Here is an 18,256-nt window from a genome sequence, read left to right as displayed (position 1 = left end):
AAGTGAAACATGGACGGTAAATAGTTTGGACAAGAAGAGAATAGAAGCTTTCAAAATGTGGTGCTACTGAAGAATGCTGAAGATTAGATGGATAGATCACATAACTAATGAGGAAGTATTGAATAGGATTGGGGAGAAGAGAAGTTTGTGGCACAACTTGACCAGAAGAAGGGATCGGTTGGTAGGACATGTTCTGAGGCATCAAGGGATCACCAATTTAATACTGGAGGGCAGCGTGGAGGGTAAAAATCGTAGGGGGAGACCAAGAGATGAATACACTAAGCAGATTCAGAAGGATGTAGGTTGCAGTAGGTACTGGGAGATGAAGAAGCTTGCACAGGATAGAGTAGCATGGAGAGCTGCATCAAACCAGTCTCAGGACTGAAGACCACAACAACAACAACATAATTGGAATTGAACAATGTAATGAAATTATAATTTAACAAAATGTATTAAAACAAAATGACAATCAGACTATAAGGTATACGTTGTTGTGGTCTTCAGTCCAGAGACTGGTTTAATGCAACTCTCCATGCTACACTATCCTGTGCAAGCTGCTTCTTCTCCAAGTATCTACTGCAACCTACATTCTTCTGAATCTGCTTAGTGTATTCATCTCTTGGTTTCCCTCTATGATTTTTGCCCTCCAATACTAAATTGGTGATCTCTTGATGCCTCAGAACATGTCCTACCAACTGTTCCCTTTTTCTAGTCAAGCTGTGCCAAAAATCCTCTTCTCCCCAATTCTATTAGTACCACCTCATTAGTTATGTGATCTATCCACCTAATCTTCAGCATTCTTCTGTAGCACGACATTTTAAAAGCATCTATTCTCTTCTCGTCTAAACTGTTTATTGACAATGTTTCACTGCCATACATGGCTACACTCCATACAAATACTTTGAGAAAAGACTTCCTGACACTTAAATCTATACTTGATGTTTACAAATTTCTCTTCTTCAGAAACGGTTTCCCTGCCATTACCAGTTCTTATATTCTCTCTACTTTGACAACCGTCAATTATTTTGGTTCCCAAACATCAAAATTAATCTATTACTTTAAGAGTCTCGTTTCCTAATCTAATCCCCTCAGCATCAACTGATTTAATTAGACTGCATTCCATTATACTCGTTTTGTTTTTGTTGATGTTCATCTTATATCCTCCTTTCAAGACACTGTCCATTCCATTCAACTGCTCTTCCAGGTCCTTTGCTGCCTCTGACAGAATTACAATGCCATTAGTAAACCTCAAATTTTTTATTTCTTCTCCATGGATTTTAATTCCTACTCCAAATTTTTCTTTTGTTTCCTTTACTGCTTGCTCAATATACAGATTGAATAACATCAGGGACAGCCTACAACCCTGTCTCACTCCCTTCCCAACCACTACTTCCCTTTCACGCCCCTTGACTCTTATAACTGCCCTCTGGTTTCTGTACAAATTGTAAATAGCCTTTCGTTCCCTGTATTTGACCCCTACCCCTACCACCAGTCAGTAACTTATATAAGCAACGATAATGGCATGTCAGCAAATGAATAGGATAAGTTTATTTTTGTAGTTGTATTCGTATTTTTTTATTTTTTTTAATTTTTTTAATGTGTATAGTATGTGGAAAGGGCACTTCAGAAACTTTGTGTAATGCAACGGTATGAAAGACGCTTAAAAACAGAGCGAAAAAACATACAAAACTTGCCTGCAACATGTTAAGTGTGTGTATGAGATACATGGGTGTGCGCGTGATAAACTGAAGATGACAATATTTCATGCAACTTGAATTTTCTGTGCTCGACAATGTTGTAAGAGCAGCAAGAAACATACCTTGTTGACAGAACAAAGGATCACGCCGCTGAACACGAGCTTCACGTTTTTGTGCAGTGAAGGCTACTTTGAACGCACGATACGGACACTCTGACTTTGTATTAAACGTGTGAGTGTGAGCTAGGACGGTAACGGGCATCGAGCTGTGAGCGCATGCTTTGCAAGCTGAACACTGGGCAGATACTAACTGACAGTAACGAGATTAAGTGTTCACAGCAAGCACTTTGCCGTGAAATAAAACTTATGTATGTATGTGTTAAGGGAAGCTGACATGCCCATATGAATTGATAACTATATAGGATAACTGAAATGGCCGAAAAATAAAGTCTATGCCCGTACCAGCCAGGGTACGGGGATTGTAATGATTGTAATGATTGTAATGAATCATAATATCATTATTTTTTTCACTTCTTCTAAAAAAGATATTTTGTACCAGTGATAATCTTGTGATACAAATAAAACAAGTAGAGATACGCTCTTCAATTGATTAATTTCTCTATCACCACCTGTTTGTAGCAGGCAGACATTAATATTGTTCAAAAATGTGTATTCTAACTGCACATTAAAGAAGCATTATAAAAGTTATTAGGGAAATGAAGTTTATTAATAACCACATCTGTTCATCATTTTGCCCATGCCGAGACTCTTGCATCACAAGGATTGAAGCAGAAAAGTAGAAGTTGTGTGAGCAGAGGAGAGACGATCCGAAACCAGTATTGTCATTCTAAGCTCTACACATGAAAGTGGTAGCAGGAATAAGAAGTACATAAATTTAGTAATGTTAATCAAAAAATGTATTGACTTCAAAGGTCTGTTGATATTAGTGGCAGTTAAAGTTCACTCACGTTATGTGTACCTTCCAATTTCTTTCAATTATTCTTTCCAATTTTTTTGATTGTTCAAGCAGCAATTATTAATCAGTTCCCATTACATATTATATATTATGCCCCCCCCTTTTTTCTTGCCACTATTCAAGATCCAAGTGACCCTTGACATGCACCAAAAATGAAGATGCTTTCCTTAGCACTTTTGCTCATCCTTAGATAATGAAGGAACTATGTCTTTATTATTCAACTTCTGGCAATAAATAAGCAGAATATTACTTCTATGGAATACGCTGTAGTCTTCACGTGATAATTAAACAATGGAAAGTCTTGGCTGGAATAGCAGCAATATAATGAAAAGGATGGGTTGCTGCTCACCATACAGAGGAATTGCTGAGTCACAGACAGGCACAATGAAAAGACTACTGTACTTTTAAGCTTTCGGCCAAAACACCTTCTTCCAAATTTGAAAATGCAGACATTCACACAAGCACAACCCACACACACACACACACACACACGACACTGTCTCTGGCTGGACTGCAGACAGAAACTGTGCCTGATGGGAATAGCAATTAGGCATGGGTGGTGGGTGTAAGAGAAGGCATGGGACAGGGAGAGGAAGGGGCAGCAGGGTGTGGGTGAGGAAAGTATAGTGCCGCTTGTGGGAGCATGCAGGGTCATGGTGGGAACAGGGCAGGGTTGCTGGGTGCAGTTGGAAAAGGTTGGGGGAGGGGAATGGAAAAGGAGAGAATAAATAAGGAGAATAAAACTATGTTAGTGGAATAGAATGTTGTGTCATGCTACAGTGGGAGCAGGGAAGGGGATATGTAAGTGAAAGACATGGACTCTTGAAGGTTGAGGAGGCCAGGGGGGATACAGGATTGTAGGATAAATTGAACAGAGAGTTCTCATCTGTGCAATTCAAAAAAAGCTCTTGTTGGTACAAAGGATCCAGATGGTGCAGGATGTGAAGCAATCACTGAAGTGAAAATGTGTTGGGCAAGCATGTTCAGAAACTAGCTGGTACAGCTGTCTATGGATCACAGTTTCTTGTCTGCCATTCATGCGGACAGATAACTCGCTAATCACATTACTGCTTTTGTAGCCCTGCCTTTGATGGGACAAGACACACCTGTGACTGGAATGAAGTAGTTGATGGTGGAAGGATGATGGACAGGTCTTGCATCAAGGTATATGCCCAGGGGCAAGGAAATAGGAGCAGAGGAGGGGTAAGGATGGACAACAATACAGTGTAGGTTCAATGAACAGCAGAATATACCGCTGTGGAAAGGGTGGGAAGGAAATTGAGAAGGATATTCCTCATTTCAGGGCACAACGAGAGATAGTCGAAACCCTGGCGGAGAATGTGATTCAATTGCTCTAGTCCTGGGTGGTACTGAGTCATGAGAGGAGTGGCTGTATGGTATGTATGTAGGAAGTGGTAGGTGACTGGAGAGACAAGGCATGGAAGATCTGTTTCTGTACAAGGTTGGGAGAGAAATTTCAATCCATGAAGGCTTCAGTGAGACCCTTGATATATTTGGAGAGGGACTGCTCGTCACTACACATGTGATGATCACATGTAGCTGTGCTCTATGGCAGGGGCTTCTTGGTATGGAATGGGTGGCAATTGTGACATTATTGATGGTTGGTAGGTACCTATTCTTGAGATGGAGGTCAACATCGAGGAAGATGGCTTGTTGGAGTGAGGAACAGCAGTGAAGCGGATGGGGGAGAAGGTGTTGAGGTTCTAGAGGAATGTGGATAGGGTGTCCTCATCCTCAGTAAAGATCATATGATAGAAATATGTGACTGAGTTTTAAAGTGTTTTACCAAACTAAAATTTAAAACTTTGCAAATCCTAGAACAAAATTTTTTTGCAGCAGTAAACCTTTGTTTAACTGGAAATTAACTTACCTGTTGCTTTACCGGTACTGTGGCAACGCAAACCCTGTCCAGGTAAAGGGAACTCACAGGTAAATAGTTCCTTTATAAAAGCCGTTTGGAGCCATTCTGGCTGGCCATGACGAGACTCAAGTTCCTGCAACACCTGTTCATACAAGCTGATTAAAAAATACTGACATAGAGTCAACAGTGGAATCATGAAAACAGAATATCTCTTCCATTGCAGGGAACAATGAAATACAATTAGTGTTTCACTGTCTATGAAACCATATCATAATTTAATATACCAAAATATGTAAGTATTTCATAGAACAAGTATATTGTTGGAGTGTAGTAAAGAAATGATTTTTTTCCCTTTGATAACACATGCAACAAAAAGTAATAAACAGAACTCTAATAAATTTCCAGAGTGTCACAGTCATTGTGTGCTCATAATTTTCAGAAAAATACTGTGTTTTAGAGCTAACTAATACACAAAATACAGGGGTGAATCAAATATAAACCGGAATTTATGTTTTATGCGCCTTTTTGTAAACAGAGAGCAGCATGATCTCTGCACTTTGTTGCTTTCTTTTCCAGTGATTGTTCTCCACAGTTAGAACATTTTTTCATTAATCAGAATCACAATGTCAGAGCAATAGGTACCATCACCCATCACGCAACACGCTGTAATCAAGTTTCTCAAAACAGAGGGTGTAAAACTACCTGAAATTTTGAAAGACTTGTGGTACTGTTCGAGATCAATACCCTGAGAAAGACTCTGGCACAAACAGTTTTTCGAGTACAAGAAGCATTTGAGAATTTAGCTCATCAACACCCAAGGACCAGCATGACTGAGAAAAATATTCACACTGTTAGCCAGTTTGTTGAAGACAATCACTGAGTAACAGTTGCTGTAATTGCTACTGACGTTGGCATAAGCCGCAGTAGTGCTCAATGATCATTACTGACAACCTCGGATTTCTGAAAGTGTCCACAATATAGGTGCCTCGTCTTCTCACCACAGAGCACAAATTTCATCATCTCGAAGAGTGCAAACGGCTACTGAAACCCAATTAACTGCAGGGAACATTTTTTGCACCGGACTGTGATCTGCAATGAAACATGATAGCACCATTAAACCCTGGAATAAAAAAAGCAGTATGAAATGGCACAAAAATGCCGAATCTGCACCCGCCAAATCCAAAAGCAGTCTCTCCACAGGGAAGGTTCCCACAACAGTTTTTTTTATTTATTTTAATTTTAAAGGAGGTCTTCTAATTGATCTTCTCCACAAATATCATACTGGGACTGCTGTATACTACTGCCAAATTGTGGACCAAACAAAATGTGCATATCATACGAAAAGACGTACATTTTCAGTCTAGGATGTGATAGTGCTTTATTACAATGTCCGACACCACACAGCTGCCTGAACTCAAGAAAAAGTTCAAGAATTGTTCTGTACCATACTAGAACATCCTCCCTACAGCCGGACTTATCACCTTGCGATTTTCATTTGTGTGGAGCACCAACGGAAGCAGCTGGAGGACACAAATTTGATGGCAATGGCACTGTCAAAGTGTCAGTGTGCAACTGGCTGCTGTCACAGCCCTGTTCATTTTACAAAAATAAGACCAAGAAAATGCTCATCTGCTGCAAAAAACATGCTTCCCACTTAAAAGACTATAAAGAAAATTAAGTTCGCATGGATGAATTTTTCTGAAGCTTTAACAAACTTCTAAAATAATTCTTGTTTATATATGATTTATCCTCATACATACTTATACTGCAAAATATATCATTAACCTAAGCAATTGGTATGGTTTTCAGCCCAAGAGAAACACCACAGTTATGGTAAACTGTTTAATTGAGAATTAGGCAAATTATTAGCTAAGAGCAATAATGCTGCAGTAATCTTCTGTGACCTCGCAAAGTATCATGCTTTTAGTATTTTTCTCATTTACTTTCACTCCAAGTGCTTCGCATTTGCTGCTTCCATCTTCTATCATTTCATTAAGCACTTTCTTGTATTCCAATTCCACCAACACCAGCTGGCAGCAAACTGTATTAACCCCACTCTATTTCCTGCAACACATACGGCTCTTATTCTATCCAAACAGTCTCCTAGATCTTTTCCAGATAGATGTTAAACAGTGCAGGTGACATGTGACATTCTTGTCTGACTCCTCATCCTATTCCATCTGCTATTCTCCATCAATTCTGACTCTGGATTTTTGCTTTATCTCCAGCTGATGCTAATAAGCATCTATCCCATCAGTTTTCCAAATCAATAAAAAAAGAGTATAAATCTTCCTATTCTTTTCAATTTACAACTCACATAGGAGTCTTAGTACACCAGTAGCATTTCTCATGCTTAAACCTCTTCTGAAACATACAGCTCTTCTCCTATGATGCTGTTCAGCTTGATATACAGTGTGTCTGAGAAGTCCCCAAGTCTGGAGATCAAAACAGTATACTGGAGCAATTACAATGTATTCTGAGGATATGTGTATATACCATCATACTTTGCACATATACCTATGTGTCCCCATGTCCTCCTTGACATTTTGCAGAGCACATTAGGAATTGCGCTTTGAAAGGTTTCTTCAAAACTTTTGCACGTTTCTTCATTGGTCTTGTACTGATGTTGAGCCATGTGGGACTTAATTATTCCCTATAATGAGTAATCTGGTATTATAATGTCCAGGCTCCAAGGTGGCCACTTCATTAGGGCTGGAGATGATGTTGAACCATACCCAATACAGTGACTTCAAAATTGTTTGTCATGTAATTTGTGCACCTGAACAGCGAAGTGTGCTGGAGGTCACCACCTGCGTAAATCACACATCATGGATGTTTCCCTTGTCTTCTAGGTGAGGTTTAATCACATTTTTCATGTGTCAAAATAAGAACTTCCACTCAGGTTCTCTTCAAAAGACTACGGTCTGAACAAAAATTATCATAATATCTTGGCTCATATCTCAACATGAAATGGATTCCTTTCCAACTCTTGCACAGAAAGACGATTTCCCTTAGTCAAGAAAACCATTATTTCTATGTAAACTGTGACGTATTTTACATTCATCATGATATAACACTCTTGAGCAAGACACACTGTTTGGAAATTGGGCAAACACAACATGACAGGCTGTTAATGTGCTAGTTTGTGTCCTCGGAAGATAATTCGGTCACAAACATCAGTCTACATTCTTACATTTCCCACTCTTTTTTAATGTGTACAGACACTGTTGACTGCTGCACTTGAAGCACAGCTGCTCCTTCACAAACTGATTCCATTGGAGACTGCCCAACTGATTCAGCAATGGTGGCACTTATATCCCTCCAATTTTCTTACGTTCATGACGTGGCCTGTCTTCCTCGAAAAAATATTTTGCCTTCTACCTACTTCTTCCCTCGTATAATCGCTCAGTTATTCTCTCCACTTCTCCTTTACTTTGTTGACCATCCTACTATCTGAAGTTTCGTTCTCCTTGACACTCTCCTGATGTTCATACATTTCTCCTCAACTCACTTCTGTCTGGCTGAATCAATCTCTTCTCATAATTAATTATTTAAATTTATGTGCATTCTCTTTCATGTTTATATTTTTCCAATTCTTTCTTTCTTCGATTTTACTTATTATTTCATTCGTCATTCAAAAATTCTTTGTTATTCAAAAAATTCCTTATTCTCTGTCTCTCCAATCTTTAGTCCTATCACTTGTTTCACTGCCCCTTTTACAGTAATTAAATGTAGCATGTATTATTTAAAGTTTTGCATCATTCTCCCTTTGAATATATTTTCTTGTATGTTCCTAATAGCTCTTCCTTCCCTTTTCCACCCACACTTTTTAATCTTTCATTGATGTTACCTTGTTTACCACCTCTAATTTCTCCTATAAATGGTTTTCTGCTTCATTAGATTTTCCCCTTTTTCCCTGATGTTTCTAAATTGAAAAGCCCCCCACCCCCCAAGCCTTCTTTAGTCTCACACACAACTCTTGAAAATCTAGATTGTGATCCAAGCAGACATCTGCTCTTGGGTAACTTCTTGCATTTCTCAAGCTATATGCCTTTATCTCTTTGTTGGATGAAATAAATAGGTGCTCTGGTAACACATACAAAAGTGAATCAAATATAAATGGGATTTTATTTTTAAAAAAATTATTTGCAGAAAAAAGGTAGTTATAGTTTATTTTTCTACAAAGTTTCCTGCTTAAAAAATAAGTTTTGTCCAGTGAAGAGGTTTTCTTATTGCAGCATTGTAGACTGAAGCTGGTAGCATCAGGAGCCAATGGAGCACGAATTCCCCGATGTCCTCATCATCTCCAAATTCGGTGCCATACTAGAGCTGCTTCAAGCGGTCCAAACAAATGGAAATTGCAGGGTGACAAGTCCAGGCAATAACCAGGATGACCAAGTTGAGTCTAGTGCATTTCCTGCAGTTTGGAGACAATTAGAGGTGCAATATGGGGCTTGGCATCGTCATAGAGGAGAATGACATTTGAATGGACTGGTCTCACCCTCCCATACAGCTGGCAGTGGTAAGCAGCACTGATTGTGCATTGCTCATGCAAAAAAATCAATGAGCAAAATGCCTTGCTGATCGAAAAAAAATGCCTTGCCAGCCAGCTGACAAGTCATCTTGACTTTTGCTGGGGCTCCCTTGCCCTTTTTCCACCACTCCTTACTGGCTTGTTTGGATTAGGCAATGTAATAATGTACCCACATTTTGTTGCAGGTGATGATCCCAACTAAAAAATACATCACCTTCTTTTGCAAACCTTGCTGTAAGCCTCTGACAAGTCTCCAACTGCCCCAGTTTCTGATTTTCTTTCATAAGGCATGGGATGCATCTGGAATACGCTTTACAGAACTGCAGGTCATTTGTGATGATTACTTGACAGTTCTCACAGTTCTCATAACTTATTCTGATCTGTTCTGCAATTTCTGATACTCTCACCTGTCGACCGTTTTCAAGAATGACTCGAACTACACAAATGTTTTCGTCTGTAATGCTGGTCTGAGGACAGTGATCATGTTGCTGATTTTCAACACATTCTTGTCATTCCTTGAATTCTTTATGCCAGGCAAACACATGCACCCTTGACAATGTTTTATCACCAAACTGTGCAGTCAATCTCTACAAAATTTTCATCACTTGAACTCTTTCACAAGCAAGAAATTTTTAACTATGTGTTGCACAGTGGAGGGGTGGACCTGTTGCTCCAACATAATAAGTGTTACTGTCGAAGGTGTTGGAAGTATGTAACTGCAGCTCCCCCCACTCCTAATCGACCCATCCAACAATACTAGAAGTGCGGGTCTAGTCCTACCAACTTTTTATGCTCAGAAACAAAAATCCCATTTATATTTAATTCACCTTCGTATAACCCATTCTAGATTTTCAGGTGTATCTAATTCTTTTATGAGATTCAAACAAGACGGTTCTCAACATGATGTTGTTCCAACAGAAGTTTACTAACATCAGCCCTATCTCAATTGTTCTTCCGACACATTTATCCCCCCCCCCCCCCCTTCCAACACCTCAATTTTATAACTACAAAGTTAATATTTATACAACTTACAAATAATTTCCTAGCTTATAAGATAGATACAGGCACTGTTTGCTCGAAATTTAATTCATAATATGGTTCATGGTGTGGGTTCCTGTAGTCATGTCCTAGTTCATGAACCACGGGCAACGTATGAGTGGCCAAGTAAGTGGTCCCGACAGTCGGGATACTAGTTACTTTGGAATAAGGCTGGGCATCTCGGACATATTCTGAGTCGTGGTCACCTTTGTGCTCATATGGCAAAGACTACCAAATCCACCGGTTAGTCCCTCAGCTGTTAGGGGTAAAACCCAATGGGACTCGGGGCAAGTAAGGCTAGCAACCTGCTTCCCTGATACTTTAAACATGATGCTGGCAACAATCAGAGCAAAGTGCCTCGGACCTTTGGAGGTGATGGAGTCCCACCTCTAACTGACAAACCAGGGACTCGTAAGATACGACTTGGCAAACAAATGGTAATGAGATGGGGAGCTATTAATATCAATGGGGACTACTCTGGGAAGAAGGTAGTGCTGGCAGAGGCTGCAAGTAAGATGGGACTGGACATTTTACCTGTTAGTGACATTCGGGTAAGGGGTGAGAAAGAAGAGGAAGTGGGAGAATACAAGGCCTACCTGTCAGGAGCCAAAGCAGGAATAGCACAATGGGGTGTAGGGCTTTACATCAGGAAAGAAATGGAACCCAGCGTAGTTGCCATAAGGTATGTAAACGAACGACTGATGTGGATAGAATTGACAGTGTCTTGCAAGTAAATTAGGATTGTGTCAGTATATTCGCATTGTGAAGGGTCAGATCAAGATAAGATGGATAGTTTTTATGAGGCACTCAGTGATGTAGTTGTTAGAGTAAAGGACAAGGACAGTGTTCTGCTCATGGGTGATTTTAACGCCAGGATTGGAAATCGAACAGAAGGGTATGAAAAGGTTATGGGTATATTTGGAGAGGATATGGAGGCCAACAGGAACGGGAAACAACTCTTGGATTTCTGTGCCAGTATGGGCTTAGCAATCACAAACTCCTTTTTTAAACATAAGAACATTCACCGGTATACTTGGGAAGACAGGGGAACCAGATCTGTCATTGACTATATAATAACAGATCAGGAATTCAGGAAGGCTGTGAGGGACACATGTATTCAGGGGATTCTTTGATGACACTGATCATTATTTAATCTGCAGTGAAATTGGGATTGTGAGGCCGAAAGTGCAGGAGGTCAGGTCCATATGTAGGAGAATAAGAGTGGAGAAACTTCAGGATAAGGAAATCAGGCACAAGTACATAACAGCGATCTCAGAAAGGTACCAGTTAGTTGAATGTAGTCAATTAGAGTCATTGGAAAAGGAATGGACAAGGTACAGGGACACAGTACTAGAAGTGGCTAAAGAATGTCTTGGAACAGTAGTGTGTAAAAGTAGGATGAAGCAAACAGCTTGGTGGAATGACACAGTCAAGGCAGCGTGTAAAAGGAAAAAGAAGGCGTATCAAAAATGGCTACATACTAGAACTCATGTAGACAGAGAAAGTTATGTTGAAGAAAGAAACAAAGCCAAGCAGATGATTGCAGCATCCAAGAAGAAATCTTGGGAAGACTTTGGAAACAGATTGGAGACTAAGGGTCACGCTGCTGGAAAACCATTCTGGAGTATAATTAGCAGTCTTCGAAAGGGAGGTAAGAAGGAAATGACAAGTATTTTGGACAGGTCAGGAAAACTGCTGGTGAATCCTGTGGATGCCTTGGGCAGATGGAGGGAATATTTTGAAGAGTTGCTCAATGTAGGTGAAAATGCGATCAGTAATGTTTCAGATTTCGAGATAGAATGGGATAGGAATGATGAAGGAAATAGGATCACATTTGAGGAAGTGGAGAAAATGGTCAATAGATTGCAGTGCAATAAAGCAGCTGGGGTGGATGAAATTAAGTCGGAACTCATCAAATACAGTGGAATGTCAGGTCTTAAATGGCTACACAGGATAATTGAAATGGCCTGGGAGTCGGAACAGGTTCCATCAGACTGGACAAAAGCAGTAATCACACCAATCTTTAAACATGGAAACAGAAAAGATTGTAACAACTACAGAGGTATCTCTTTAATCAGCGTTGTGGGTAAAATCTTCTCAGGTATTGTTGAAAGGAAAATGCGAGTATTAGTTGAGGACCAATTGGATGAAAATCATTGTGGGTTTAGGCCTCTTAGAGGTTGTCAGGACCAGATCTTTAGCTTACGGCAAATAATGGAGAAGTGTTATGAGTGGAACAGGCAATTGTATCTATGCTTTATAGATCTAGAAAAAGCATATGACCGGGTTCCTAGGAGCACGTTATTGTCTGTTCTAGGAGATTATGGAATAGGAGGCAAACTTTTGCAAGCAATTAAAGGTCTTTACATGGATAGTCAGGCAGCAGTTAGAGTTGACGGTAAATTGAGTTCATGGTTCAGAGTAGTTTCAGGGATGAGACAAGGCTGCAACCTGTCTCCACTGTTGTTCATATTATTTATGGATCATATGTTGAAAACAATATACTGGCTGGGTGAGATTAAGATATGTGAACACAAAATAAGCAGTCTTGCATATGCGGATGACTTAGTTGTGATGGCAGATTCGATTGAAAGTTTGCAAAGTAATATTTCAGAGCTAGATCAGAAATGTAAGGACTATGGTATGAAGATTAGCATCTCCAAAACGAAAGTAATGTCATTGGGAAAGCAATATAAACCGGTTGAGTGTCAAATAGGAGGAACAAAGTTAGAACAGGTGTTTCCAGAATGAGATTTTCACTCTGCAGCGGAGTGTGCGCTGATATGAAACTTCCTGGCAGAATAAAACTGTGTGCCCGACCGAGACTCGAACTCGGGACCTTTGCCTTTCGCGGGCAAGTGCTCTACCATCTGAGCTACTGAAGCACGACTCACGCCCTGTCTCACAGCTGTACTTCTGCCAGTATCTCATCTCCTAGAACAGGTGGACGGTTTCAAGTACTTAGGATGCATATTCTCATAGGATGGCAACATAGTGAAAGAACTGGAAGAGAGGTGTAGCAAAGCTAATGCAGCGAGCACTCAGCTATGATCTACTCTCTTCTGCAAGAAGGAAGTCAGTACCAAGACTAAGTTATCTGTGCACCGTTCAATCTTTCGATCAACTTTGCTGTATGGGAGCGAAAGCTGGGTGGATTCAGGTTACCTTATCAACAAGGTTGAGGTTACGGATATGAAAGTAGCTAGGATGATTGCAGGTACTAGTAGATGGGAACAATGGCAGGAGGGTGTCCACAATGAGGAAATCAAAGAAAAACTGGGAATGAACTCTATAGATGTAGCAGTCAGGGCGAACAGGCTTAGATGGTGAGGTCATGTTACACGCATGGGAGAAGCAAGGTTACCCAAGAGACTCATGGGTTCAGCAGTAGAGGGTAGGAGGAGTCGGGGCAGACCAAGGAGAAGGTACCTGGATTCGGTTAAGAACGATTTTGAAGTAATAGGTTTAACATCAGAAGAGGCACCAATGTTAGCACTGAATAGGGGATCATGGAGGAATTTTATAAGGGGGGCTATGCTCCAGACTGAACGCAGAAAGGTATAATCAGTCTTAAATGATGATGATGATGATGATGATGATGATATGTGAAGATACATTCTGTTAAGGGCACAGAGTACTTTTGAATCTTGGAAAAAATGAACTTTTTAAATTAAACAATGGAAACTTCAGGTACGAATAACCACAATGTACGAAAAGACAGACTGCTACTTACCATAAAGATAACACGTTAAGCTGCAGACAGGCACAATTAAAGACACTTACACATCAGCTTTTGGTCACAACTTTTGTCAGAGAAAGAGAAACACACACCATTCATTCACGCAAGTAAGCACACCATATGCACACATGATGGCTACTCTGGCAGCTAGTGCCAGAAAGCAACTATCATGTAGGATAGAATCTGGAGGTTGTAGGGAAGGGATAGCAATGTACGGGTGGGAGAGAAAGGAGTGCTGTCGAGTGGAGTGTGCAGGGACTAGACTGCCAACAGGTGCAGTGTCAGGAAGTTGTGGGGCAGGCACGAGAGGAAAACTGATCTTTTAATTTTGCTTATTTGCAAAGAGCAGTGTAGCAGTGTATCTTTTCTTAATTCTTAATTTTTTAATTATCTTGTTAAATTTTATAGTCTTTTATGATTACACTGATATGTACTTTATAATGCATAGAATGAAAAATGATCACTATGCACTAAATTTTAAAGTCATGGTTGTGTATGCTGCCATGCTCCCATTACTTAAATTACAGAAAACCATTAGTATTTCACTAAAAAACTGTACACTCATTGGTAATAGTGACAGTTTCCAGAATCTGTAAATGATCATCTTTGTTCCTGTTTATTGCCGCTTGTTTGAAGTGTGTTGCTTACGTCCTACTGAAGTTTGTTGCCCAAGTCTACAGTTATTTGTAATTTTAGGTGTTCATTATTGTAAAAATACAGGGGGGTACTAAGTTTACAAACAAAGCAGTCCACACTTTAGAGAAAATCTGTTTATCAGGTCTTCAGAAATGATTCAGATCTCTGAGTTATCAGTGATACTGTTTCTAGTGGATCCTAAAACCTTCCTGTAAGAGTTCCTCATTCAGTTACTTTCAGGCAATCTACACCATCACACTGTTTACATTTCGCCAGTTCCTTTATCAAAGAAGTTGCTTAGATGATCAACAACTGATTATGAAATTACATCACAATACCACCTCCTCCTCCTCCCCCAAATTTAGCCCATTAGATGGTTTAAATGTAGAATTCTACTGTAGACAGATATAATTTATTTTAAGCAATTGTATATTCAGTTACCAATGAAGTAATAAGTACTAAAAATATGAAAAGAAGCAGCTTGAAGCTGAACACTTCAGAAATATTATGAGACACATTTTAATATGACTCAAATCTTAATTCACAACTTCTTGCAAGTTGTACTTTTCAGAAATTAGGTACACACATTTCCTTAAGTTTATAGAGCACTGCACTACATTTTTCTGTAACTTACAATTGTCTATATATATCTAGTAGCCCTAAACATTACAGCAGGTTTGATTTTATTACAGAGAAATAAAATTTTTAATTAGCAAAAATATTCTAAAAATTAAATGATACAATGTAATTATTTTTATTTTGTTAAATATACTTAATGTGCAGAATTAAATAGGTCTAGCATCTCAGCCAATATGGTATACATACACAGTAAAAATTTGGTATCCTTCACATGTATATTATTGGATTAAATGGGACCTTAATTTGGAAAACGCATTTTAAATAATCAGTTTTAATTACCATTTGCATAATTACCAAAGGTGTTATATTGTTCAAAATACTCGCAGACTGCTTAGAAAGTATTCTGCACAAACTGTGATACAGTACAAAACTGTAAAACATATACAAAAGAAGAAACTATGAGGCCGAAAAAGGATGCTGTGTCCTTAACTGAAGGGGGACAATTTAATGATAAACACCATCAACCATAATAAGAAGCAAAATTCTGAGAAAGTTTAAATCAAGGCAAACAGGAGAGTCATTTCAAACTGTTGGTGTTCTGTCAGGGACAGACTACATTTATAATACTTTGAAATTACTTGACATATAGACAGCTTGTTGACACAGTAAATAATGCTAATAAATGAATTGCTGTGCTATGATGTATTTGAGCAGATGATGGTTGAATGTTGAAGGCAAAGACAAAAAGTGAAAATTGTTTTTGCCCAAACACTTATTTTAATACTTTACAATGATTTTTTTTATAGTGTAGTAGTTTGTTATACCCCTGAAGACTTTTTCAAACAACTTGCCAACATTTCTGGGCATAAGGAATGGAATGTAAATAGGCTAAACAATTATGGAAAGTACAGATTGCTACTCACCGTGAAGGTGACACTTTGAGTTGCAGACAGGCACAACAAAAAGACTACTACATAGTGAGCTTTTGGAGAGAGCAGTCCTCAGAAAAGAAAGGCTCACACACGCACAAGAAGGCAGGCACGCATCACACACACATGACCACAGGGTATGGGTGGGGGAAGAGGTGAGTGCTGACTGGCGTAGCAAGCAGGGTCTAGAAAGTGACAGGACAAAGCTGTGTCAGGTGCAGTGTTGGGAGGCTGTGTGTGTGTGTGTGTGTATGTGTGTGTGTGTGTGTGTGTGTGTGTGTGTGTGTGCGTGTGTGTGCGTGCGCAGGGGAAAAGACTGATGGGCGCTTGGCAGAGACTAGAACACAATGAGGGTGATGGGCCATGAATTGGGACATGATAGGACAGAGAGGGCGGAAACTGTTGGGTGCTCGGGTGTGGGCTGAGACCGGGATAATTTTGGGAGTGAAGAATGTGTTGTTTGGATAACTCGTATCTGCACAGTTCAAAAAATCTGGTGGCGGAGGGGAGGATCCAGATAGCTTAGGCTGCACAGAAGCCACTGAAGTCAAGTACATTTTGTTCAGCTGCATGTTACACCGCAGGGCACCCCACTTCGTCATCGGTCACAGTTTGGCAGTGTCACTTAATCATGTTGGACAGCTGGCTGGTAGTCACATCAATATAAGAAGTTGTGCAATGATTGCAGCAAAGCTGGTATTTTTGATACAACTGCTTTCACAAGTGTTCCACCCTCAAAGGGGGGAGGGAGGGGAGGATTAGCCTGCGACATGAATGGAATAGGAAATGTGAGGTGGGTGGATTAGGCAGGTTTTTCACCTAGTTCTTCCACAGGGATATGAGTCCTGTGGGAATGGACTGGGACTGGCATAGGGATGGACTAGGATGTTGTGGAGGTTGGGTGGATGACGGACAGTACTTTAGGAGGGCTGGAAAGAATGTTGGATATGATATCTCTCATTTCAGGTCACGATGAAAGATAATCAAAGCCTTGACGAAGGATGTGGTTCATTTGTTCCACCCAGGTGGTACTGGGTAATGAACGGGGCACTCCTTTGTAGCTGGTTCTTGGGGTGATGATGGGAGGATTGGGGGTGCGTGGAAATGTGGCATGAAAAATCTTTTTGTGGACTAGGTCTGGGAGGTGGCACATTTCTATGATGGCCTCTGTGAGACCTTCAGCATACTGGGCAATGGTGTTCTTGTCACTGCAGATATGCCATCCCCAGGTGACCAGGCTGTAAGGGATGGATTTTTTGGTGTGGAAGGGATGGCAGTTGTCAAAATACAGGTAATGTTGGTGGTTGCTGCATTTAATTTGGACAGATGTCTGGATGGAACCATCAGAGAGGAGGAGGTCAACATCCAGGAAACTGGAATCCTAGGTTCAAAAGGACCAGGTGAAGCAGATGGGAGAGAAGGTATTGAAGTTGTGAAGGAACGAGGTAGTGTCTTGGCCCTGAGTCCAGGTCATAAAGGTATCATCAATGAAGCTAAACCAGACCAGGGATTTGGGGTTGTGAGAGGCTGTGAAGGCTTCCCCTAGAGGACTCATAAAGAGACTGGCATAAGAGGGTGCCTTTTGGGTGCCCATGGCTGTGCTGTGAATTTGTTTCTATACCATCCCTTCAAAGGGGGAGTAGTTGTGTATTACAGTAAAATTAACAAGGTGTGTGAGGAATGAGGACGTAGGTTTGGAGTCTGAAGGATGCTGTGAAAGATAGAGTTCAATAGCGGCAAGAATATGAGCACGAGGGATTTTTGTGTATAAGGAAGTTGTGTCAAGCAGGGATATAGGAAGTAAAGGGGTGGGATGTAGTTGAGTATTTGAAGGAAGTGGTTAGTATCTTTGATGTGGGATGCCACACATTGGGCAATTGGTAGGAGGTGTTGGTCAATGAGGGCCGAAATTCTTTTACTGGGAGCACACAGCTGCCAACCTTGAGAAGTGGCTGTCAGTAATCAAATGGCAAATATGGAAGCAGGCCCGTGGGAACTCGCTCGGAAAATTTTAGTGGGGGGGACTTAGATTTTAAAGTCCCATCGAAATAAAGGTCATTTAGAGACAGAGCCAAAGCTTGGATTGTATCCAGGATGGGGAAGGCGATCGGAAACAGCCGTACTCTTTTGAAGAAACCATCTCGGTATTTGTCAGGAGTGATTTAGTGGTAAAATTTTAAAATTATAACTGTGTTTTAAGCCTTTAAACTCTGAATTTCAGACACTTACTGGTCCTAAATGAAGAAG

The 18,256-nt window shown here is 40.2% G+C and overlaps 1 protein-coding gene across 3 annotated transcripts in view; it reads right to left on the bottom strand.

Annotated features, from left to right (window-relative positions):
* Positions 1–18,256, bottom strand: part of LOC126100336 (uncharacterized) — a 152,349-nt gene that overhangs the window by 55,114 nt on the left and 78,979 nt on the right. For all 3 annotated transcript variants that reach the window (XM_049910947.1, XM_049910948.1, XM_049910949.1), the window contains exon 6: positions 4,564–4,696. In XM_049910947.1, coding sequence (XP_049766904.1) covers positions 4,564–4,696 — 133 coding nt within the window. The remainder of the gene's footprint in view (positions 1–4,563; positions 4,697–18,256) is intronic.

Source organism: Schistocerca cancellata, chromosome 9, assembly GCF_023864275.1.
Source record: "Schistocerca cancellata isolate TAMUIC-IGC-003103 chromosome 9, iqSchCanc2.1, whole genome shotgun sequence".
NCBI classification, from domain to species: Eukaryota; Metazoa; Arthropoda; class Insecta; order Orthoptera; family Acrididae; genus Schistocerca; species Schistocerca cancellata.
This window is presented reverse-complemented; position numbering and strand designations above follow the sequence as displayed.